General features: G+C 49.2%; 1 protein-coding gene across 3 annotated transcripts in view; it reads left to right on the top strand.

Annotated features, from left to right (window-relative positions):
- Nucleotides 1-24,308, top strand: part of LOC147709957 (heme-binding protein 2-like) — a 91,580-nt gene that overhangs the window by 62,883 nt on the left and 4,389 nt on the right. For all 3 annotated transcript variants that reach the window (XM_086919911.1, XM_086919913.1, XM_086919914.1), the window contains exon 5: nucleotides 22,485-22,618. In XM_086919911.1, coding sequence (XP_086776037.1) covers nucleotides 22,485-22,618 — 134 coding nt within the window. The remainder of the gene's footprint in view (nucleotides 1-22,484; nucleotides 22,619-24,308) is intronic.

Genomic DNA, 24,308 nt, shown 5'->3' on the forward strand with positions numbered 1-24,308 from the left:
AGGACACACAGCCTGTTCAAGAGAGACATTGTGTTCTGGGGAAGAGACACAGGACACACAGCTTGTTCAAGAGAGACATTGTGTTCTGGGGAAGAGAGACAGGACAGACAGCCTGTTCAAGAGAGACATTGTGTTCTGGGGAAGAGAGACGGGACACAAAACCTGTTCAAGAGAGACATTGTGTTCTGGGGAAGAGAGACAGGACACACAGCCTCTTCAAGAGAGACATTGTGTTCTTGGGAAGAGAGACAGGACACACAGCCTGTTCAAGAGAGACATTGTGTTCTGGGGAAGAGAGACAGGACACACAGCCTGTTCAAGAGAGACATTGTGTTCTTGGGAAGAGAGACAGGACACAAAACCTGTTCAAGAGAGAAATTGTGTTCTGGGGAAGAGAGGCAGGACACAAAGCCTGTTCAAGAGAGACATTGTGTTCTGGGGAAGAGAGACAGGACATACAGCCTGTTCAAGAGAGACATTGTGTTCTTGGGAAGAGAGACAGGACACAAAACCTGTTCAAGAGAGACATTGTGCTCTTGGGAAGAGAGGCAAGTCATGGGGACTCCATTCATAGAAAGAGGAAGAGAGGGCGTAAGGTAATGAAACAGGACCGAGCAAAGAGAGGTCGGGCTGAGGAAAGCATAGTAGTATCTGCAGAAGAGACGCAGGACCTGGAGAAGAGAGGCTGGGCTGAGTAGGGTGACCAACCATCCATAATATTCACGGACTGCCCGTAATTAGCCCTTATGTCTGTTGCTCATGATAGAGGTCTTAACAGATGTCATTTGTCCATAATTTTAGCCTCTCGACTACAGGAAAAAAATTAATTCCCACAATTGTGATCCTAAGCTGAAGTGGAGGAGAGTGTGTCTCCTCTGCTGCATTCTGGAGGGAGGGACCGACAGCTAAAAAGAAAGAAGCCTTCTTGCCAGGGTGTCTGCTTCACCAGAGAAATGCAAATGAGTGCGGTCAACAAACGCAAAGGCTGCTCTGGAGCCGATACAGCCGTGAATTGATGGAGTCGCTTGAAACTTCCTGATAACAAGATATTTTCTGTTTGAGAGGTACTGTACGTGTGTGCCACGCTGAGCTGTGGAGTGAGTGCTGTCAATGCACAGTTATAAAAAAAATTGCACTAGGTATAATCTGCATATTACTGAACTCTTTAATTTAGAAGACCTTTTTATCTTTTTTAAAAAATATATTTTTATTCGTTTTTGCACAGTTAGAGCATATGTGTCGGAAACATACACAGTATATTTTGCATAATGTCTTCTCATTAGAAACAGCTTTCAATACAATTAATTCACAAATATACAGTACTCTATCAATTGAGGTCAGACTTGTCATAACTCGCCGTACACTCCTTGGCCTATTCTGAATCTGTACTATCATCTTCAGTATCTGATGGTGGATCGCAGATATTGCCTCTGTAAGTATTCCATGCCTTCCAGATTTTTTCCATTTTTGGGGGGGAAACCCTGCTGCTAAACACCACCCTTTACGTGAACATGGCCGTGTCCATATCCCCCCTCCATGCCGCCAAGGTGGGCTTCTCTGCTCTTACCCAACTTTGTGCTATATTTCGCTTGCCCATCCTAATACCCAATGTCGCCCTGCTCTGTCCTGAACAGGTAAGATCATTGGGTTCCCACACATTTAGAAGACAACGTCTTGGTTCTGGCAGCAGTGAGATTCCCTCTGACTGAGACATAGTTCTTAATACCTGTGTCCAATACTCAGCTATTTTGGGGCAGTCCCATATGGTGTGAAAAAAGGTCACCTCCTCAACACATCCCCTCAAGCAGTAGGGATGATCTACCCTACCTATCTTGTGTAGGGTGCTTCTAGTGTAATATGAGCGATGTAGTATGCGTAATTGCACCAGTCGGAGACGTGAGGGTATACAGACTTCCTTCGGGGATGCCAGTGCTTCCTGCCACTCTGATTCATCAAACTCCACACAGTCATGAGACCATTTTTCCCGTAAGGTCCCCGTTGGACTGGGCAGATTATTAGTTAATTTACGGTAAACTAAAGATGTCGCTTTCTTTGGCAGATAGTCAGTCAGTAACCTATCCTCCAGGGGAGACGCTTCTGGGACTTCCGAGTCCGGTGGCAATGCTGTCAGCAAGGCGTGTCGAGTCTATATATATCTGAACTGTTCAGTGGGTGCTAAATCGTATTGTCGTCTCAGTGCAGCAAAGGGAAGTACCCCACCCTTCTCCCACAGATCCCTAATCGTCGATATCCCTATAGCATCCCAGCGATCGAAACCCTTGGTGTGCCTATGGTTTCCTAGCCGCTTTGTGTCCCACAGTGGAGTAAGTTTTGTTAGTATCCCTTGCCACCTCAACTTTGCCTGCGCTATATGCTAGAGTGCAAGTGTGTGTCGCAATGGCCCATACTTCTTTAGAGATAATTGTTTATCGTAAAGAGGAGCTAGTATACCAGACTCGCCCAACTGCTCTCTATCCGCTTTTAGTGCTGGTTCTGATCGTGGAAGGTGTATCCACTGGTTAATTACCTTCAATTGAGCAGCTTAGTAATAAAGGTGTATGTCTGTCAGCGCTATACCACCATCTTACCAGCTGCGTGTCAGCTTGGCCTGTGCTATACGTGTGGGTTTATGGCCCCATAGTAGGACAGAGACCTGCGCCGCAATTGTATTGAAGTAAGAGGCCTGCACGGGAAAGGGCGTATTTTCCAAGATGTATAAAAAGCGAGGCAATGCCATCATTTTAAAAAGCGCTGCCTTACCCAGCAGGGTCAGTGGCAGTGATTCCCAATGTGGTGCGTCTTGCTTGAGACGCTCGAGTGGTGGCATCAAATTTCGTCTAAAAAAGGTATTAGAGTCAGCTGTGACGTGGACCCCTAAATATTTAAACGTGGTGTCTGCAGTTCGTAGCGGACAACCATCCGGCAGGTGCGGTGGCGGACCAAGAAGTATGTACATGGTGGATTTAGACCAGTTAATAGAGTATCCGGATGCGCGCCCATAGGCCGTGCAGATATCCCAAAGTGTAATTATAGAACGCCCGGGGGAAGTGAAGTACAGCAGTATTTCGTCTGCGTATAGGGAGATCTTGTCTTCCCAGTCCGCTGACCATTTGAGGCCCCTAATAGTCGGCTCCCATCTGATCCATTCCGCCAGGGGCTCCAGTACCATGGCAAACAATAGTGGCGATAGCGGACAGCCTTGATGTGTGACTCTTGCCAAGGGAAAATCTGCTGAGATATGGCCATTGGCTGTGACATGTGCCATAGGTTTCGTGTACAGCAGACAAACCCAGGCGCAAAACCTCGGCCCAAAACCCAGATGATGCAGCACTGGAAAAAGAAAAGGCCAATGGACCATGTTGAACGCCATATGGGTGTCTAAGGAGAGTATCACCGCCGGTTCCTGCAGATATACCGCACGGGGCATCACCCCATGTAACCGTCTTAAGTTTAGCGCTGTGTTCCTGCCCGGCATAAAGCCCGATTGATCCCTGTGCACTAGTTTGGACAGGTGCGGCGTAAGTCTTAGTGCTAATAGTTTGGCCAGTATATTGGCTTCAGCATTCATGAGGGAGATAGGCCGATATAATGTACACTGATCTGCCGGTTTCTCAGGTTTTATGATCGTTACAATGGTGGCCGTGCGTTGGTCCGGCGGTAGTTCTCCTATCCCCAGGCTTTCAGTAAACATAGTCAGCAGGTGGGGCGCAAGGGAGTCAGCCATTTATTTTATATAACTCAACTGGTATGCCATTGGGTCCCACCGCCGTGCCGGACTGCAACGCTTTTATAGCCATGACCACCTCCTCTATCGTGAGATCGCCTTCAAACAATTGCACTTCTTCAGGGGTCAATTTGGGCATTTTAAGGTCTTTAATGTAGGACAGTGCTTCCTCCCCTGAGATTGTCAAATCTGAGGAATAGATTTTCAAAAAGTGGCGTGCTAACATGTTAACTATTGTGTGCGGGTCCGTAGTGAGATGTCCACCCTCCATTGCGAGCTGCGCTATCCATCTGTCCTTCCGCTCCCGCTTATCTAACCACGCAAGCAGTTTACCCGCCTTGTCCCCTACGTCATAAATTTTATGTCGTGTGTCAGCCAGGTGCTGTCCGGCCAGAACCGCCAGGTATTCCTTGTGACGGCGCTGTGCATTCTGCAAGCTGCCGGACGCATCAGGGGATGGGTCAGCAGTGTGTTTCTGCCTCTGCAATAGTCACCTCAGACTCTAAAGCTTGTAGTTTCGACTGTCTTTCTCGTTTATAAGTTACTATGGAGGTTATTGCCTGTCCTCTGAGAAATGTTTTGTATGCTTCCCATAAAGTGACGGGGGAGGTTACAGAACCAACGTTATCATGAAGATAATGCGTCATCACCTTTTTAAGTTCCCTTCTAATTTTGGGATTGTGGAGATATCCAGGGCGTATTGGGTAAGTCCGACGACGCCTTTTCTGCTGGTGACGGATGTTACTAACCATCAGTGGGGAATGGTCAGATATGCCCCTTGGTTTGATTTCTACACTGCTAATATTACAAAGGCTACCCAGTGACCCCAGGAAGTAATCAATTCTGGTGAGGCTGTTGTGTGAACACTGGAGTGATAGGTAAATTGACGTTCAAGGGGGTGATACTTCCTCCAAATGTCCACCAGTCCCATAGCTGCCATAAAGCTCCCCAAACGTGACGTTCCCGATGACTTTGCTCTGTGAGGGAATCTGTCCATTAAATCCTCAGCCACTGAATTAAAGTCTACCCAAGGATCAGCTCGCCCTCAGGCAACCCTAGTAAGAATGTGCCGAGATCCAGGAGGGCCACTGCTTGTAATGCAGGAGGTATGTAAACAGAAACAATATTAAGAGGCTTCCCTTCCCACTGTGCATGTATGGCAGCAAATCTACCTGCATCATCAGTTTTAACATTGCTGATAATTAAGGGGAACTGCTTCTTTACCCATATACCAACCCCTCTAGAACTTGAAGTAAATTCCGAGTGGGCCACCATTTTATACCCCCATCTATCCATCGCTTTAGTGGAGGACCCCGTTAAGTGTGTCTCCTGAAGCAGTACCACCGCTGCGCCCCCCTATTTATGCATTGTAAAACCAGGCCTCGTTTTATTTTATCGCCCAGTCCGCGTACATTCCACATGAGTACGGACAGTGATGGGGTCACTACAGCGGAGCTCTCCTGGGAGTTATCTATTGAGTCTTCCTCCACCGTCATATTCAAAGGTGCTAGGACTATAAGTGACTTGTCTTATGTAAGGAATACTGTGTGTTTCTGTGAGTAGTGACATCGCGCAAAAATATCCACAATTGCTCTTCGCATAAACATTAAACATAGAACATGAAAAAAATCCCCCCCGCCATCCCTCCTCCCTGCCTCCCTGCCATGCAGACTTGAAACTGCCCGCCACCCCAACTCAGCAGATCGCTCAGCACCCCAACCCTGAAACTTCGATATCGTATAGGTATAGGGGTGAGAAAGTCCAAGGAGGACCAGACACTTCCCCCAGTCTCTTAGTACCAAGCCATCAATAAGTCCATTGTTGTTAAAAGAAGGTGGAAGTCCCTGAGTGGCAACTATGTATGACTCTCCCAATCAGTAAGAAAAAGAAATGGGGAGATACTTCCGTCACGTCTGCACAGTTCAGTCGCCAGAGTCCTTGTGTGTATGGGCATCCTCCTCTTCTTCTTGTTCAATTGTTTCCGGATCGTTGTCCGTGCCCCGTTGCTGTCGCCTCCTTCCTGGTTGTCCTGACCTCTACGCCGGCCCCCATCCTTCAAGCCAGTCGTGTGCCTCTTCTGGCGTGTCGAAGAACAATGTTTTCTTGTCTGCCACTACTCTGAGTCTTGCTGGAAAGAGCATAGTATACGGCAGTTCACGGGACCTTAATGTTTTTTTTCTTCGAGGAAGCTTCTGCGGCGCGCCGGGACCGCTGCTGTATAATCCGGAAAGAATGAGATCTCAGAGTTTTGTATCTGTAGAGGCGGTGCCACCTGTGCCGTCTGGAGAATAGCGTCTCTGTCCCGAAAATTAAACAGACGTGCTAGTACCGGCCGCGGTGGGGCTACCTGCCATGGACGCCCTCCTGGTACCCTGTGGGCCCGCTCCACCGAGAAGAAGGCCGAGAGACCCTTGGGTTGTAGTTTGGTCTTTCTGAGATCTTCAACGAACAGGTCCATGGCAGGTCCCCCTTCGGATTCCGGCAGCCCAATTATTCGAACGTGTTTGCAGCGAGAGCGCCCTTCCTGCTCGACCATTTTCGCCGCCATGCGCTTGTTGTCTTCCTCTAGTTGCGTCACTCTCTTAATCAGGAGCGAAGTGTCCTTAGTGAGGGATGTTGTCGCTTGTTCTACTTCGGTCACCCTTGTTGACATTTTCTGCAGATCCGCTCTTAGGAATGTGACGTCTGTTGATATTGTGCCCACCGTGGTCTGCACCTGGTGGAGTGCCGCCATCACGTCCTCCAGGGTCACCTTGGAGCCTCCGTCTCCCTCCGTGCTCTTAGCCCCAGCCCCCTTTTGGTCCGGCAATGGGGGAAAATCCTTGGCATACGCAAACTTGTCAAGTTTGCCTTGTTGGGGCGCTAGGTTACCTCTGCCGCTCTTTGTTGGAAGAACAGGTACCCCAATTCTGCACCACACTGCCACTGATTCGTCCGGATTAATCCAGACTGCGTAGTGTGTAGGCCGGCGCCAAGGGACCTCCGCGTACGCTTCGCCCGTTCTTGGGGCCCTGAGTGTGTGTCGAATACTTTCTTTGTATGTCTCTGTTCTTGTTGTGCCCCAAATTAGAGTGTCGTCAGTGGGCGCTGTTGTGTGGCCCTGTGCAGCACCGCGCTGAGCAACGGATCTCCCCCGTCACTAGCCACGCAGAGACTAGCGGTGGGGGCCACCATGTGGTACGTCGTTGTTTCCAATCAATCAATCATCAATCATTGACACTTCTAAAGCGCGCTACATACCCGTAGGGTCTCAAGGCGCTGGGGGGGGGGGGGGGGGGTGCCGCTACTGCTCGAACAGCCAGGTCTTCAGCTTCTTCCTGAAGGAGAGGTGGTCTTGGGTCAGGCGCAGGTCGGTCGGGAGGGAGTTCCAGGTCTTGGCGGCCAGGTAGGAGAAGGACCTTCCTCCTGTATTCGCTCTTCGGATGCGGGGGACGGCGGCGAGGGCGTGGTTGGCTGAACGGAGGTGGCGTTTGGGAGCGTAGAAGTTGACTCGGCTGTTGAGGTAGCTCGGGCCTTGGTCGTGTAGGGCTTTGTGTGCGTGGGTGAGGAGGCGGAAGGTGATTCTTTTGTTGACGGGGAGCCAGTGAAGGTCTCTCAGATGTTCGGAGATGTGACTGGTTCGTGGGATGTCGAGGATGAGTCTGGCTGAGGCGTTCTGGATCCGCTGGAGTCTCTTCTGGAGCTTGGCGGTGGTACCGGCGTAGAGGGCGTTGCCGTAGTCCAGTCGGCTGGTGACGAGGGCCTGGGTGACGGTCTTTCTGGTCTCGGTGGGGATCCACCAGAAGATCTTCCTTAGCATGCGTAGGATGTTGAAGCACGCCGAGGAGACGTTGTTGACCTGCCTGGTCATGGAGAGGGAGGAGTCCAGGATGACGCCCAGGTTTCGTGCGTGGTCTGTCGGTTTGGGTGCGGTGCCCAGGGCGGGAGGCCACCAGGAGTCGTCCCAGGCGGAGGGTGAGGAGCCCAGGATGAGGACCTCCGTTTTGTCCGAGTTCAGTTTCAGGCGGCTGGTCGTCATCCACTCGGCCACCTCTTTCATCCCTTCGTGCAGGTTGGCTCTGGCGGCGGCGGGGTCGTTGGTCAGGGAGAGGATCAGCTGGGTGTCGTCGGCGTAGGAGATTATGCTGAGGTTGTGTTTGCGTACGATGGCCGCGAGTGGGCTCATGTAGACGTTGAAGAGGGTGGGGCTCAGCGATGATCCTTGGGGGACGCCGCAGATGACTTCGGAGGCCTCTGACTTGTACGGTGGTAGGCGGACTCTCTGTGTTCTTCCGTCGAGGAAGGAGACGATCCATTCCAGCGCCTTGTCCTGGATGCCGATGTTGCTGAGGCGCCGTACTAGGGTGCAGTGGCAGACCGTGTCGAATGCCGCGGAGAGGTCTAGGAGGATGAGGGCCGCTGTTTCTCCCTTGTCCATCAAGGCTCGGATGTCATCGGTGGCGGCGATGAGGGCGGTCTCGGTGCTGTGGTTGGCTCGGAAGCCGGACTGTGAGGGGTCGAGGGATCCGTTCGTCTCGAGGAAGGCGGCCATCTGCTTGTTGACGGTCTTCTCGATGACTTTGGCTGGAAACGGGAGGAGCGAGATGGGGCGGTAATTCTTGAGTTCGGTGGGGTCCGCTGTGGGTTTTTTGAGAAGAGCGCTGAGTTCGGCGTGCTTCCAGCTCTCGGGGAAGGTGGCGGTGTCGAAGGATGTGTTGATGATGTCTCGCAGGTGGGGTGCGATGACAGCGTCGGCCTTGTTGAAGACGTGGTGAGGGCAGGGGTCGGTCGGTGATCCGGAGTGGATGGAGTTCATCGTGCGGATGGTGTCTTCGGTGCTGATCGGGGTCCAGGCGTGGAGGGTGGTGGTGGGGGGTGGTTGTTCGGTCATGGTGTGCGTTGGTTGGTTGTTGAAGCTGTTGTGTATGTCCGCGATCTTGTTGTGGAAGTATGAAGCGAGGGAGTTGCAGAGGTCTTGCGATGGGGTGATGTCGTTGTTTCCTGCGCTGGGGTTGGAAAGCTCTTTCACGATGTTGAAGAGTTCTTTGCAGTTGTGTGCGTTGTTGTCCAACCGGTCCTTGAAAGCTGTTTTCTTGGCGGCGCGGATCAGCTGGTGGTGTTTCCGGGTGGCAAGTTTGAAGGAGGTCCTGTTGTCCGGTGTCGGTTCCCTTTTCCAAACTTTCTCGAGGGCTCGGCAGTTCTTCTTGGAGCACTTGAGTTCGTCGGTGAACCATGGGGCCTTCTTGCTGCCGGGTCTGCTAGGCGGGGTCCTCAGAGGGGCGAGTTCGTCCGCGCAGTTGTTGATCCACTTCGTGAGGTTGTCTGCGGCCTGGCTGGGGTTCGCTGAGCTGTCAGGAGGGTGCTGGCTCAAGGAGGTGGCGAGCTGGTCTGCTGAGATCTTGTTCCAGCTTCTGCGGGCGGCCTGTTTCTGGTGGTGGTGGGTCGTCGTTCTCTTGAAGGTGAAGTGGACGCAGCTGTGGTCCGTCCATTGAAGCTCTGTGGCGTGGCTGACGTCGATGTCTGTGCTGGAAGAGAAGACTGCGTCGAGTGTGTGTCCGGCGAGGTGGGTGGAGGTGGACACCAGTTGCTTGAGTCCCAGGTTGGCGAGGTTGTCGAGCAGGGTGCTGGTGTTGCGGTCGTTGTTGTTCTCCAGGTGAAAGTTGAGGTCTCCCAGGAGGATGTAGTCCGCAGAGGGGAGGGCGTGCGGGCTGACGAAGTCGGCGATGTCCTCGCTGAATTGCGTGCGTGGTCCAGGGGGTCGGTAGACCAGGGTGCCTCTGAGGGTGGTGTTCGGGTTGGTGTGGATCTGGAAATGCAGGTGTTCGGCGCTGGTCAGGGTGTTGTCGGTGCTGGTCGTGAGACGGATGGTGCTCCTGTGGACGATGGCGATGCCTCCTCCCATCTGGTTGGCGTTGCGGTCCCTCCGGACGATCTTGTAACCCTCTGGGATGGCGATGGCGATGTCGGGAGATGAAGAGGCGTTCATCCAGGTCTCCGTGAGGAAGGCAACGTCAGGGGCTGTGGCGTCTAGGAGGTTCCAGAGTTCCAGGCATCTTTCAACGTGGGGTGGGGGCAGCCCCTCCTCCGTCATGGTCTGGGGTATCTCTGGTTGCCTCTCACCCCCAGTTCTTAGGAGCGTGCATCCTCCTGCAGGGTTGCAAATTAGCTGTCTGCTGCTGTGGCACTGTGGCTCCCAGCGATAGGGGCCCTTCACCCTCAAGGAGACCCCACTGCCACCTCTAGTGCGCTTTTAAACGCACCTTTGTCGCGCTTCCGGAGTCTTTCTGACTGTGGCCGGCTGGGACGGGTTTACGCCAGATGCTACCACTTATGTGAACACTGTGCAGCCCCGGGGGACCTGCCCCTCCCCGCGCCTGCCGTTGCACTTTACTGATGATCCTGAAGCCCCACCAGTGGCCCTGGCAGTGCTGCAATCTTCCCACCAGCTGCTAGCGCGGGTCTTCAATCCCGCTGCTCCTCAGGTCCGCCGGGCCGCACCGCCACTGAAGGGCCTGCCGATCGTTACGGGGGGTTATGGGGAGGCCAGCAGGGGGGGCCGCCGCTCACACCGTCACTCCGCCATGCAGGCGGACTCCATCAGTACCTCACACAGGCGCCCTCGGCGTCTCAGCTCACTCTCAGTCGTCAGCGCCGCAGCAGCCCCACTCCTGGCCGGCCGAGACGTGCACGCGCCGGGTCTCCTGTGAAATTGAGCCCGGGGCCTGAGACTGGCACGCAGGCCGCAGGGGGTCGCTCGCCGTTACTCCGTGGTCCGGGATCGGAGCGGCCACAGACGAAGATCAACGGGGACTGCTTCACCTCCGCAAAGTAAGTGGCTGCTGTGGGACAATTATTTTTACGGATATGTGCCAGGATTCATGGAGGGAGTTGGTCTCACCCTAGGAGCTCCTCTATGGTGCGGCCATCTTAGTTGGCTTCAAGCCACGCCCCGCCCTTTTTATCTTTAACCTAAATTTATATGTGCATTTAGTGGCAGCCTATATGATACTGTGTATAATGCACGTTTAAAATAATGACTTTAACATTCACAATGCATTCAGGGACCTCCTACCACTAAAAATACAAGTCCCTTTTCCCTGCTGCACCAAACAGGATTCCATTCTGTGGACCTCTGGTTGCACACGTACACATCCGTAGTGATCGCATTAACCAATAGAGGTTTCATAACATACAATAGTACAGTTTCCACTGATTAGCAATATTGTATATGTAGTTTCCTGACAGTGAGAGATCAACAAAATAGTTACACAATATTTTGCTCTTTTTTTTAAAAGAAAATATATTTTTATTAATTACTGCTCAGTACATCTTTCCTACACAAATATTACAGTTCATTCCAACACTCTCTTTTCAAGCCATAAATGTAACATATTGTTTGTAGTCTCACACCCCATCCTTATCTGATGTTGCTGCACCCCAGGCTTTTCAGGCAGGCCTTTGATTCCACCTCTGTACTCACTGACCCCGTCCCCATAGCCGTATCCATACTTTTTTAATGCTCTTCACCCGCTGCTTTGAATAGCTTCGAGGTGGTTGAGGCAACAAATTAACAGGGTGAGCCGAGCCAGGGGTCTGGCTCCATCCCTAGAGCCCGTGCATGAGCCGAGCCAGGGGTCTGGGTCCATCCCTAGAGCCCGTGCATGAGCCGAGCCAGGGGTCTGGCTCGATCCCTAGAGCCCGTGCATGAGCCGAGCCAGGGGTCTGGCTCCATCCCTGGAGCCCGTGCATGAGCCGAGCCAGGGGTCTGGCTCCATCCCAAGAGCCCGTGCATGAGCCGAGCCAGGGGTCAGGCTCGATCCCTAGAGCCCGTGCATGAGCCGAGCCAGGGGTCTGGCTCCATCCCTGGAGCCCGTGCATGAGCCGAGCCAGGGGTCTGGCTCGATCCCTAGAGCCCGTGCATGAGCCAAGCCAGGGGTCTGGCTCCATCCCAAGAGCCCGTGCATGAGCCGAGCCAGGGGTCTGGCTCGATCCCTAGAGCCCGTGCATGAGCCGAGCCAGGGGTCTGGCTCCATCCCTAGAGCCCGTGCATGAGCCGAGCCAGGGGTCTGGCTCCATCCCAAGAGCCCGTGCATGAGCCGAGCCAGGGGTCAGGCTCGATCCCTAGAGCCCGTGCATGAGCCGAGCCAGGGGTCTGGCTCCATCCCTGGAGCCCGTGCATGAGCCGAGCCAGGGGTCTGGCTTGATCCCTAGAGCCCGTGCATGAGCCAAGCCAGGGGTCTGGCTCCATCCCAAGAGCCCGTGCATGAGCCGAGCCAGGGGTCTGGCTCGATCCCTAGAGCCCGTGCATGAGCCGAGCCAGGGGTCTGGCTCCATCCCTAGAGCCCGTGCATGAGCCGAGCCAGGGGTCTGGCTCGATCCCTAGAGCCCGTGCATGAGCCGAGCCAGGGGTCTGGCTCCATCCCTAGAGCCCGTGCATGAGCTGAGCCAGGGGTCTGGCTCCATCCCTAGGGCCCGTGCATGAGCCGAGCCTTGAAATGTTTGCTATGTAAATCATGTAACAAACATCATGTAAAGTATGTATATAAGATTTAAGAGAAGCGTATTTCTTTAACATGTGAAGCATTGACGTTAATACATCACATTAAAGTATATTAAATCAACTACAATAGGTTTTTGTACAACTGGTATTCAGAACTCACGTATTTGAAAGTGCTTTCATGCGCATTAATGGAAAAGGTGTCGGTGAAGTAAATTATGTGCCTAGTCTTGCGTAATTTGAGCAGGGAAGCCGCAATTTATCCCAGTTTAAATTTGTAAAAAATCAGCCAGGAAATGGGTGTTTGTTTTTTCTTATGTTAGGGCTTTGTTTAACTTCTTTGTGCATTTTTCTGCAATTTTTATACAACGCAAACCCGACCCAAAGGTATTGGAGCGCTTTAAATGAGCACCGCCTACATTACACAAGGTCACATTCTTTGTTTGTAGGCATGGGGAGATTACTACTATTTGTTTTTTGAGTTTTATATTGCGCGAACTAGACCCGAAGGTATCAGAGCGCTCGGCATGGACACCAGTTGTGTTACAGACGGGCACATTCAATTTGTGAGGCTCGAGGAGATTAAGTGATTTGCCCAGAATCACAGGATGTTGAGCATGTCTGCGGAGACTCAATTCCGGCTCCCTAGCTCCGAGGTCAACCACTTTAGCTGTTAGGCCACATCCTCTTCCCTAAGTTTGCCTAGAATCACAGGATGTTGTCGATGTGAAGACTCGAACCTGGGTCCTTGATTCCAAAATCAGCATACTTGTCCCTTACGCCACATCCTAGGTAGAGGGAAGGAGGCAGGAAGACGCTACATGAAAGCTCGGCTCGTTGTGGGCTCGAGGTTCCAACAGGACCTTAAGCTGAGCCCGAGCCAGGCTGCAAGCTCAAGTCTGGCTCGACGTTTCAATGGTTTGTTACATCTAGAATAGCCCAATAATGTTTAAAGATTCAATGATACAAGCCTATTATGTCCTCCAGCCCCATACCTTCCCATACCTTCATTATGGACCTTTTTCTTTTAGGTATTGTGTTGGATTAACCTGTGAACTGTATTTAATTAACACATTAATCTAGTCAGTGTTGCAAGTTCATTATGTATTAAGGGCAACCTGGGTTCAAATCCCGGATTTACTGCATAGCTAAGTTGTGTGATCTTAGTCAAATCAATTTACTCCAAGTGTCTAATGTACTTGATAGTGACATTTGAGAGCACTTCCAAGTAAGTCAGTTGAAGATGGACTGTGTACAAAAAATCACTTGTATAATTTATAAGCCTGGAATGTTCCACCATCCATAACAATAATATTGGCCCACTTCGCAGAGTTTCGCATCGCAGAACTCTGCGAACTACGCCTAGGCCTAGTTGGAATGCCCCTTTGAGCCTGTGCAAACCAGCTAAATTGCATGTTTTAGGGCAGTGGTCCCTAAACTTTTTTCGGCGGGGGCCACATCAACTTTTTTTCTGTGATGAGGGGCCGGGGTCAGTCTTATAACAGGAAATGATATGGGCCAAAGTGACAACCAGTATTATTCACTTGCAAAGATTTCATTTCCGTGGGCTTCTTTGGGATAGACTTGTGTCAAGTGATCACAAACTCACTCTTTCTGAATGGAAAGACCACTCCACACTATCGCCACACACCTGTCGGACATGGATACAATTCACCACAGGCAGACAACTCCATGACCGCATTTCTAAAAAATCAACTCGAGCAAAAAAGATAACATTTTGTCCAAGCTATATTCAGAATACACATCCATGGTATCTGCCAACACCTTCCCCTCTCCCACATCCCACTTCCTCCTTGACACTGCAGCACCCCTCCCCGCTAACTCCCTCCCTCTCCTCCGCCTATCTTCTCAGACGATCGCAATTGTGGTAAACATAGTAAATGCAGGGAAATACAGTGATTTTATTTTAAAAATACTATCTCACAAACTTCTAACAAATTGAGGGAAATTGGGGTTCTGGTTTAACTGTCAGCGCAACACCCACAAGCAGAACCATCAAAGAAAAGATGAGGAAGTGTCTTTGTGGTATATCTTTATCTTTATTTTACTCATGTAAAACCCTAATTAATATGTATCTCGAAAAGAAAAAATAACAGCGCCCCAGGGCCTTTAACGTGCTGTACATACATTATATTTGAGACTCTGCACATATGTCACTTTTTCCTCCTGTAATGCACTGTTTGCTGCCTCTGTTGCCTCATGTAATGGAACCTTTGCTTTTGTAATTTGCTGACTTGTAATGTTCTCATGTATCAGTTCTGTTCCTATTGTGAAGCGCTCTGACAACTTCGGGTAAAGTCCGCGCTATACAAAAACGCATAAAAGGAAAAGCCTCCATGGAACCCCCCAGCCTCCATGGACCTCTCGTTCCACAATGGCCCTCTCCTCATCCGCGGACCCACTGGTGCCCGCTCCATCCATGGTCCCACTCACCGGCCCACAAGGCTCCCGCGGCCGCTCCTGGTCCCCGCGCCTGTCCCGGACACCGGTCTCTTTCCCGCGCACCCTCCACGCACAGACACGCGTGACATAAGATGCACGCAGACGCCGTACGGTGAAGTCACAGACGGCGCAGGCTTCGGTCTGCGCATGTGTAAAACTGTCCGAGGCATCCATATCTAAATCAGGCACAACAGAGTGTACTGCTACATGGGAATAACTATAACTCTGTGCCTGACCACATTCCGGGAGCTGACGCTGTGGATGTGGACGCACCAGGAGGGCCACTCCATTTGATTAGGCGGGCCGGATTTGGCCCAGGGGCCGTAGTTTGGGGACCCCTGTTTTAGGGGTTTTCACCAGCTCTTCTCTAATCTTTTTCCATACTAAGAAAGGTTGGGAATGTACCCTTGACAACAGTGGCAGAAATAATACTTCTTTTAGGGTTGGGGAAAAAAGTGGTTGGAGGGAAAGTGAACTTAAAAAACCGTTCACAAATACTTTCTCGGAATGCAGTTTCCTGGCCTACTTCTGTAAATTCTTGTTAATTCACGAAAGCTGTTAATCTGCATTAATGCAAGGACATATACAATGGGTGCAATTGTGTGACTCTCCTAAAGAATGGGGCCCCTAATTAGGTCTGGAATTAACCAACACTGTTCTTTTTTATTTAAGTTCTCTCTCTCCCTCTCTGTCTGTCTCTCTCTTTCTATTGACTGGCTGCAGCTCTTTCAGAAATAGCATATCGGCACACAAAGCAGTTTTGTTAGGTGCCAGGGACTTCTATGGCAATCTGCGCTTTTTGAGATCAAACATCTTCATTGCTTTTTGCACAATGTTTGTTGTAATGGTGAAGGCCTGGTAGTTCCCACAACATTTTACAAAAAGCATATCAAAACATGACATGCACTGACAAAGCCAAAAGTCTGACCACCAATATCAGAACTATTGGCTTTGCCAATGCTTGTATTATTCATGTTTTCCATTATCTTGTTGAAACTGGTTGCACTGATTTTCCATTCTGAATATTTTGGGGAAATACTAGCATGTATCAAGACATTTTACTAAAAGATGCTTCAAGGAAATGTCACCTAAAATTTCACAGTAGTTAAGCAAAAAGTTTATTTTCCTAGTTGTATTTTTTCATGAACATTTTATTTTGAAAGCAAAGGATCAGCAATCTTTTCAAGCTTCTGAAGATATTTGCAACTAATCAAAGAGCATTCTGGGAGCACTGTATGTAGCCACATATTGCTAAAGTTTGCCAATTTGTGCACATATCTTTACACTGGAACCACCGTCAGTGGTGCAGGCCGAGCTTACGTTTCCTTAGAGCGCTCAACCTAATAAGAAAGACTTTGTATTAACCGCATCGCTGCGGCGGCTTTTCCCGCTGTGTGCGGCAAATTATGAAAAGCAGCTTTACATGACGAGCTCAGCTCGTCATCCGCACACGACCACCGTGGCTGATGACGAGCTCAGCTCGTCATCAGCAGGAAGGGGTTAATGAACCATAAATACAAGTTCAAACAGCACAAACATATGAACAACAACATTGCCTTAACTGCAGACAATGCCGTTCCCTGATCCATAATCCTGCTGCCCTTGACCCCAAACCAGTGGCGGCTGGTCAATTTGTAAAGCAGTGGACTTCTATGGCAATCTGCGCTTTTTGAGATCAAACATCTTCATTGCTTTTTGCACAATGTTTGTTGTAATGGTGAAGGCCTGGTAGTTCCCACAACATTTTACAAAAAGCATATCAAAACATGACATGCACTGACAAAGCCAAAAGTCTGACCACCAATATCAGAACTATTGGCTTTGCCAATGCTTGTATTATTCATGTTTTCCATTATCTTGTTGAAACTGGTTGCACTGATTTTCCATTCTGAATATTTTGGGGAAATACTAGCATGTATCAAGACATTTTACTAAAAGATGCTTCAAGGAAATGTCACCTAAAATTTCACAGTAGTTAAGCAAAAAGTTTATTTTCCTAGTTGTATTTTTTCATGAACATTTTATTTTGAAAGCAAAGGATCAGCAATCTTTTCAAGCTTCTGAAGATATTTGCAACTAATCAAAGAGCATTCTGGGAGCACTGTATGTAGCCACATATTGCTAAAGTTTGCCAATTTGTGCACATATCTTTACACTGGAACCACCGTCAGTGGTGCAGGCCGAGCTTACGTTTCCTTAGAGCGCTCAACCTAATAAGAAAGACTTTGTATTAACCGCATCGCTGCGGCGGCTTTTCCCGCTGTGTGCGGCAAATTATGAAAAGCAGCTTTACATGACGAGCTCAGCTCGTCATCAGCAGCGAAGGGGTTAATGAACCATAAATACAAGTTCAAACAGCTCAAACATATGAACAACAACATTGCCTTAACTGCAGACAATGCCGTTCCCTGATCCATAATCCTGCTGCCCTTGACCCCAAACCAGTGGCGGCTGGTCAATTTGTAAAGCAGTGGGGCTATCAATCAAATGAAAGGTCATAAAAAATTAGTAAGGACACATACAAACAGTCACACACCCTCACATAAACACACACACCGGTGCATGCTTGCAAACAGGCACATAAACATATTCATACACACAAAAGGGAAACTTACCTGGGAAAGTCCTCAGCGCAGTTTCCTCTCCACAATGATTCCCGGTGCCAGAACGAGGCTCACACCCTTATCCCCAATCAGAGGCTCGGGTAGGACGGAAGGCGGTCCTTCTTCGTTTATCAGGGCTTCTGATAGGGAATAAGGGCACATGACTGACAGGCCCTAATTCACCATTATCTAACATGTTGCACTGTTTGAGGCTAGTGCAGCATGTGAGACATGTATTGCATCTGTGAAAGGGCGGGCTGACACAGCCCACGCCTGACACATGCGCAGTACAGCTCTGGGAGCCCTCTTCTAGTGCAGGGTGATATTACAGCTTTTGTAAGGAAATGATGGGTAAGATCGTTTCGTTACATATAAAAGCTGTAAACATTTTGAGAAAATAGATGACACTGCAACATGATTGTCGTGGGGGATTGTCGCCCTTTTGGCACCTACAGAGAAGCCGCCCCTGCCCCAAACAATATGTCATGAGAGTCGGGCTATAGGAATTCCACACCCCTGCGGATAGTAATCTCTTTTCATATACAATAATAAAATCTTTTTAAAAAACATATGGCGGTGTTTCAGTTTAGTGCATTAGATCACAACATAACTTTGGCATTTACCTGAAATGAAGGTTTCTAAACATGAACTTTAAAATATTCATTACCCTCCCTCCTGACTGGACCTGGAGTAAATAAAGTGAACCAATTATCTGGTGTCCCTTACATTGTGGCAAAAAATCTCCACCAAACTACGCGGACTTCCGCGAGTGGCAGAGTGCTTACCTTGCGCCGTTCGCACTGATTTTTTGAGCCGGGTGTTTGTCCCGCTTAGTAAAATCAGTGCGAGCGGCATCCCGCACAGCGCAAAAGTGCGCTGCTTCTTTCTGCGACTTGAGTAGAAGTTCTATTCAAGCGGCAGCTTCCGTAACGGGAATGGAAGATTTCTCAATGTGAGTGGTAGCGACCGCCTGTGTTGAGAAATCTAGGTGGGGAGCAGTCTAGTGTTGGATTTTCTTCGCTTGCCAACTTTCGGTTGGCGTGCAAGAGCGAGGAAATCACTCCACGGAGCACCGAGTGTGAAAAACTCTGTAAACTCAGCGAACGGATGGAGTTCACTGGTCAGGCCTATTTCCAACCCTGGAACTATTGCTTAGGGCTACCTCAAGCCATGTAGATCTGCAGAAAGGTGGCAAACTAAGAAAATTGCTAGAACTCAATCCCAGCTATTGTGTAAGCCATAATCAGAAAGGCTAATATCAGAACTTTTACATAATGAGATTATTGCCATAATTTGTCGCTACAGTACGTGGCATCAAACGGACACGTTGATTTTTTTACAAGTCTTGTAGATTTATAAAACAACCTGCCCCATGGACAAATAGATATTTTATTAAGTTCCACACCCCTGCGGTTACACAGCATGATAATTGTCAGGGTAAGTAGCAATAGATTCCATCATGCACAAACAGAAAAAACCATGCTGTGCTGTTTATGAAAAGTAAGCACACAATTTAAAAAAAAATCTTTCTAACAAACGGACCTCAAATAAACTGTCTGACCCCACTCCCCTGCCCAGTTGCCGATGCTTCAACTATTACTGTGGGGAAGCAGAGAAATTACGCCTGTGGTGCTTAGAAGAAAGTGTTGTAGAGGGAAAATCATGACAGTGTGTCAGAGACAGGCGTCCTTAATCCACTGCCTTGAGTAGTCGTCTATATGTGGCAAGAACAACTACTGGATACAAACCGGGAGTGCGTGTGTCGGGGTGGGTTATGTAGGGAGAGTATCATCCTCGTGTGGTCGTTAAAGCCCTCCACCAAACTTTTCCACTCCTGTGCAATACAATATTTTATCAGCCCGGCTCATTCGTCCCTGGGTAACAGGCGTACTTGGATCGAAACCAAGAGGGCGAGACCTTGGTCCAACTTACGACAGTCGGAGGAAGTGGACCCTTCTAGGGCAGTGTTATATTGTGTTTTGGTAGCAGAAGAGCCAGGTCGAGGAACTTGGCCTATGGTTTCTCGATCTTAAGGCGAGGGAATACACCCAATAAGACTGTTTCTGGAGAATTCGTTAGTACACGGCCCATCAGGGTGGACAGCACCTCCAGAACTCCCTGCAAGTATGAAAGGAGTGTGGGCGAGACCAAAGCAAGTGAAACACTTTGGCACCTACTAGCATACAGCGAGAATATACAGCTGCAACTATCACATATATGTTGTTAATTTGGCAGTTGTAAGGTAGGCTCAGTTCAGAATAGGAAATTGAATCTACTTAACGCGGGAGTTGTGGGATACTTTGCGGGTTGCTTCAATATGTTCGGCCAGTCCATATCGTGCCGAGGTTTGGCAGTGTAGGTCTCTCATTTAGTACGGAGAGAAGACCTGTCGCGGTCCCCATGTTGCTTGAAAGCTCGGTACACCCATCTTATCAGTTTGCCTCCAGTCCCTGTGGTGTAGAGCGTCTGGTACACTTGTGGGGGTGGACATGAAAAAGGATATTTAATCATTGTTTAAGGTGTTCGTAAGAAAGAAGTAGACCTGAGTGAAGATTTAAGTCTGCCATAAGGATTTGGAAATCTAGTAGCTCAGTGTCAACAAACAAATACAGCACTTTTGAGGGGCCTGCAGCATGCCACTGCCAGAGTTGCCCTGAGCAAAGCTACCCTGTGTGAGTGGGGAGGAATAGCAAAGGTATTGTAAGAGCATAGATCTTCTTTGTCTTAGTGAGTTTACAGGTTCTAGTAAGGCAAGATAAAGCTCTGCGGATGAACCTTAGGTGGCGTTGGGTGCAATGGTCAGTAGGAAACAATGAGTGGTGCCGTAAGCCCTCCGTACGTACTTTATGGGTAAACCCTGTCTTATGCCGGGAGCAGTCAGACAGCCTGCGAACCATCAAAAGACCAGTGCAGATAAATAAAGGCATTCTAAGTCCAGATGGACTAATCCACCAGCAGTCACAGGTAGCTTTAAAGTAGCAGCAGCTTCCCAATGACGCCCTGGTCCCCAAATCAAACGTGGGACATGTCGAGATGTCTGAAGAAGAAATGAAGAATGCAAAGGTGAAGGTTTTCAAAATAATACAATAAGTGGGGTAGCGCCACCATCTTCACTAGTGCCACGAGGTTCGTTCCTGAAAGTCGAAGAGAAGATCAAAAAGCAAACTGGGCTAGGTATCGAAAGGTAACTGATTCCCCGTTCAATCCGGGGTCTAATTGTACAGAAAGGGGAAAACAAGATCATATGTTAAAGAAACATTTCTTACAATATAAAATCTTTATCATGTTCTTACATTTTGAGTGTGTAAATTACAGCCCACATATTTTGAAGATTCTGCATGTACTTTGGCACTTACGGATGAGCCACTCTCATGGTTCAGCCTCGACTCGACTGCAGAACCATTTTAAGACATGGACCGAGTGAGCGATTGCCCCGGGCACAACCTGCCAATGGGTCCTGGCCCCTGCTCACCCTTCACAAGCACGACCAGCGGACCATTGCACCAGCAGAGTTTACTAGGGTGGGTGGGTTCACCCAATTGACTGCGCCTCTTCTGTTTCTCTCCTCTCTGCTGAGACGACTCCCCAGGTACGCAGTTCTTTCTAGTGCTCCTGGCGGGCCCCTCTTGTCTGATTTTAGGAATCGTCCCACTGTAGTATACTTGTGCTGCTCACAAGATGGCCACATGTGGTCATTAGTCCTTCCTTTGTGTCCCCACCTCCCCAGACTCCCAGAATACCCATGTGCATTCTATTGTTCTGTTGGGAGTACCACTCTGGTCAGTTGATGTCTGGTCAGCTGGTGAGGTGTGCGCTCTGCGGTGTCTTAATAAATCTATCCTGTAGCTTAAGGAAAGTGTCCTGCTGTCGTTGTAACTCATTTACAACACCCACCTTGTTCTTCTCTTCCTTATTTGATTGGTTCTAAGCAAGAAACCTTTGAATCAGTTGCTCTGGATCTCCCTTCTGATCTTGATTTCATCCTGCTCTTTAAGTCTCTCTGATTGGTAGTCGGGGCTCCCAGGTCTGAGATAAATGTACAGTCCGCGACTCTAGTCTTAGTGCTGTGAGACAACAGACAAGCTGCGGGTTCTCATATCTTGACATTAGGTGTGAGATTGTCGCCCACACCATCTGCTCTTCCACGTTATTTGTTTTTTTTAGGTTTAGCATTGTCTGGAGCTTGAGGTGAGGCAGATGTTTTTGTTCAACTTGTCTTAACTAGCAGATGGCCACTTACCTTAATGTTTCCTACACTGTTGGCCATGGGTTTTAAAACGCTTAGAAACATAATCAGAATGTTGCTGTTGCTTTCTCTCCAAGAAAGTTTGGGTAAATCTGGATAGGGAGATGTACGTGACACCGTGCGCAAGGGCATTCATTCACTATTGAACAAGGACATATTGTGCCGCTTGAATGCATCATTCCCAGAGGCAATCACATAAAGACCATAGTTAATATAGGGTGCTATGTAGGAAATAGTAAATAAATGAATTGATAGAATAGTGGGGTATGGCCTCTCCTTGGGTGTGTCTGTAAAATTGATCTTTTGTCCTGAGTTTTTGTCCAGAATTTTGACCCTTTCTCCTGAATTGTTTCCAGTCCTGTCCAAAATTTGCATCCATGTCAGTTGGTCACCCTAGGGCTGAGGGAAGAAATACAGGTTGGGCTGAGGGTAGAGATAGAACCTGTAGAAGAGAGGCTGGGCAGGAGAACAGAGGTTGGGCCGAGGGAGAAGACTTGGAGAAGAGAGGCTGGGCTGAGGGAAGAGACGCAGGAGAAGAGACGCTGGGCTTAGGCAGAAGAGAGGCAGAACCAGGAGGAGAGAGGCTGGGCTGAGGGAAGAGACGCAGGACCAGGAGAAGAAAGGCTTCACTGAGAGAAGAGACGCAGGACCTGGAGAAGAGAGGCAGGGCTGAGGGAAGAGACGCAGGACCTGGAGAAGAGAGGCAGGGCTGAGGGAAGAGACGCAGGACCTGGAGAAGAGAGGCAGGGCTGAGGGAAGAGACGCAGGACCTGGAGAAGAGAGGCTGGGCTGAGGGAAGAGACGCAGGACCTGGAGAAGAGAGGCTGGGCTGAAGGAAGAGTCGCAGGACCTGGAGAAGTGACATTATTTGAGCAGGGAGTTATGAACGATTCCTTGCCTGAGAAGGGCAGCATCTCTCTTCTTTCATAATCATGTTTTATTTTTGTGGCTGTCTCTTCTTTGTCTGCACAGGTGTGAAACTTGAAATGACAGCTCCAGTCATCACCAAAGTGCCACTGGGCATTGATGTGGAAAAAGAATATACCATCTACTTCCTGCTCCCTCAGGCATTTCACCAAGCCCCGCCTGTGCCCACCAGCTCTGATGTGAGTCACCCCAGGGGGTGGGTGAGGGTGGGTGGAAGCTTCTTCAGAGGGGAGGCCAGAGGACAGGAGATAATGCACCTGCTTCCCATGTCTGTAGTAACTGAAAGGGGGTATTTCTGATTCCTACCTTGGTTCTGTGCTACTGATATACCCAGATGGTATAGTGTGGGATTAAAGGGTACTGCATGTGGACATGATAGAGAATCTGTGGTTTCTCCCGAATTCAGCACAATAATCTCTTCTCCTTTCAGAACACAGGTCTTTAAAGAAGGCAAATGTTACTAAGTAATAAACACAGACTTCAGAATTTGAAAAGCTGCCTAAAAGTCTAAAAATCGATTGCATAGGAGCAGCTTAATGACTAACGGGCACATGCATAAAGCATTTTTGCCTTCGCAAAAGGGCTGAATCGGCCCATTTGCAAACACAAAAAATGATTTACCGATGCAGAAAACCCTAATTTGCAATTCGGTAATCTGTTACCGAATTGCAACATGAGTTTACGATTCGGTATTTGGAAGGGCGTTTTTAGGGCGTCCCTTCCAAATACCGAGTCATAACAGTATGCATGGATGTTTTGTGACCTTGAATGCGGTTGCAAAACATTTGCATATTGCCACCTGCTTTAAGTAGCTGGTAACCCATTTGTAAATAGGAAGGGGTCCCACAAGAACCCCTTCCCCTTCGTGAATGGTTGTAAAAGCACTGCCTGGTCTTAAAACATGAAAAGAAAACTTTTCATTTTACTTTTTGTAAAGCATCTCGTTTTCCTTTAAAGAAGCACGGGCCGCTTTATTTCAAAGCAATCCTGGACAGGGTGGTTTTCTGACCTCAGCAGGCCACCAGCCCCGCGATTTGTGCGATTCCTAGGGGGTCGCAAATTGCGATCGAGGTAGAGCGATTTGCGACCCTGTAGGAATCGCTATCCTGAACTCTTTGAGTTCATGCGTTGTAAATTGCGATTATCTAATTGCAACTCTCAGAAATTCGCAATTAGGTCGTTGCAATTTACAATTTAGATGCATGTGCCCCTAAGTGAATGTTAACAGGGCCGTCTTAGAGAGGAACTCGAGCTCACGTTGCCTCCCGGCCTGTGAGGGCAGAAGGCTCGGTGGTCCCCTCGGATTCCCCCTGCAATGGTGGTGAAAAACCTTGGGGACATACGATGGAACGGAGGAAAGTAATTATTACGTTCCTCCATTTGGTCTTATGTCCGGGTTTACTACCCCCCATCCTGCCCCTTCCCCGCCATACCTCACCGCCCCACAGCACACCCTATGCGAGCCGCCACTCAGTGTGGCCTAGAAGTGCCAATTTCATTGAAGCTAATACGGGTCGATTCTAGTTGCTCACTCAATCATTTGGAAAATGGACTTTGAACAACAGCTCATAATCTCTGCATCCGACCCAGCAGACTTCTGCACCACCACAGTGGGAGGAAAACACGAGTGAACTCAAGTGAAAAGCAACAGACAGTTAGAAATGTTAGGCAAAAGGAAAAGGCTGGCGAGAGAATGAGTAGTCATTGGTGAAAGAACCGAAAAGAGAAAATAAAGAAAAAGAAGTGGATCAATTACATTCAAGCAACAAATGCAGGCGAGATCCTCTACAGGTGGCGTCAGGAATCTGGGGTGCAGAGCAAGAAGGGGTCACTAAGTCTAACGGTGAGTGAGGTTGGATTTGTTAGAGG

Source organism: Lissotriton vulgaris, chromosome 5, assembly GCF_964263255.1.
Source record: "Lissotriton vulgaris chromosome 5, aLisVul1.2, whole genome shotgun sequence".
NCBI classification, from domain to species: Eukaryota; Metazoa; Chordata; class Amphibia; order Caudata; family Salamandridae; genus Lissotriton; species Lissotriton vulgaris.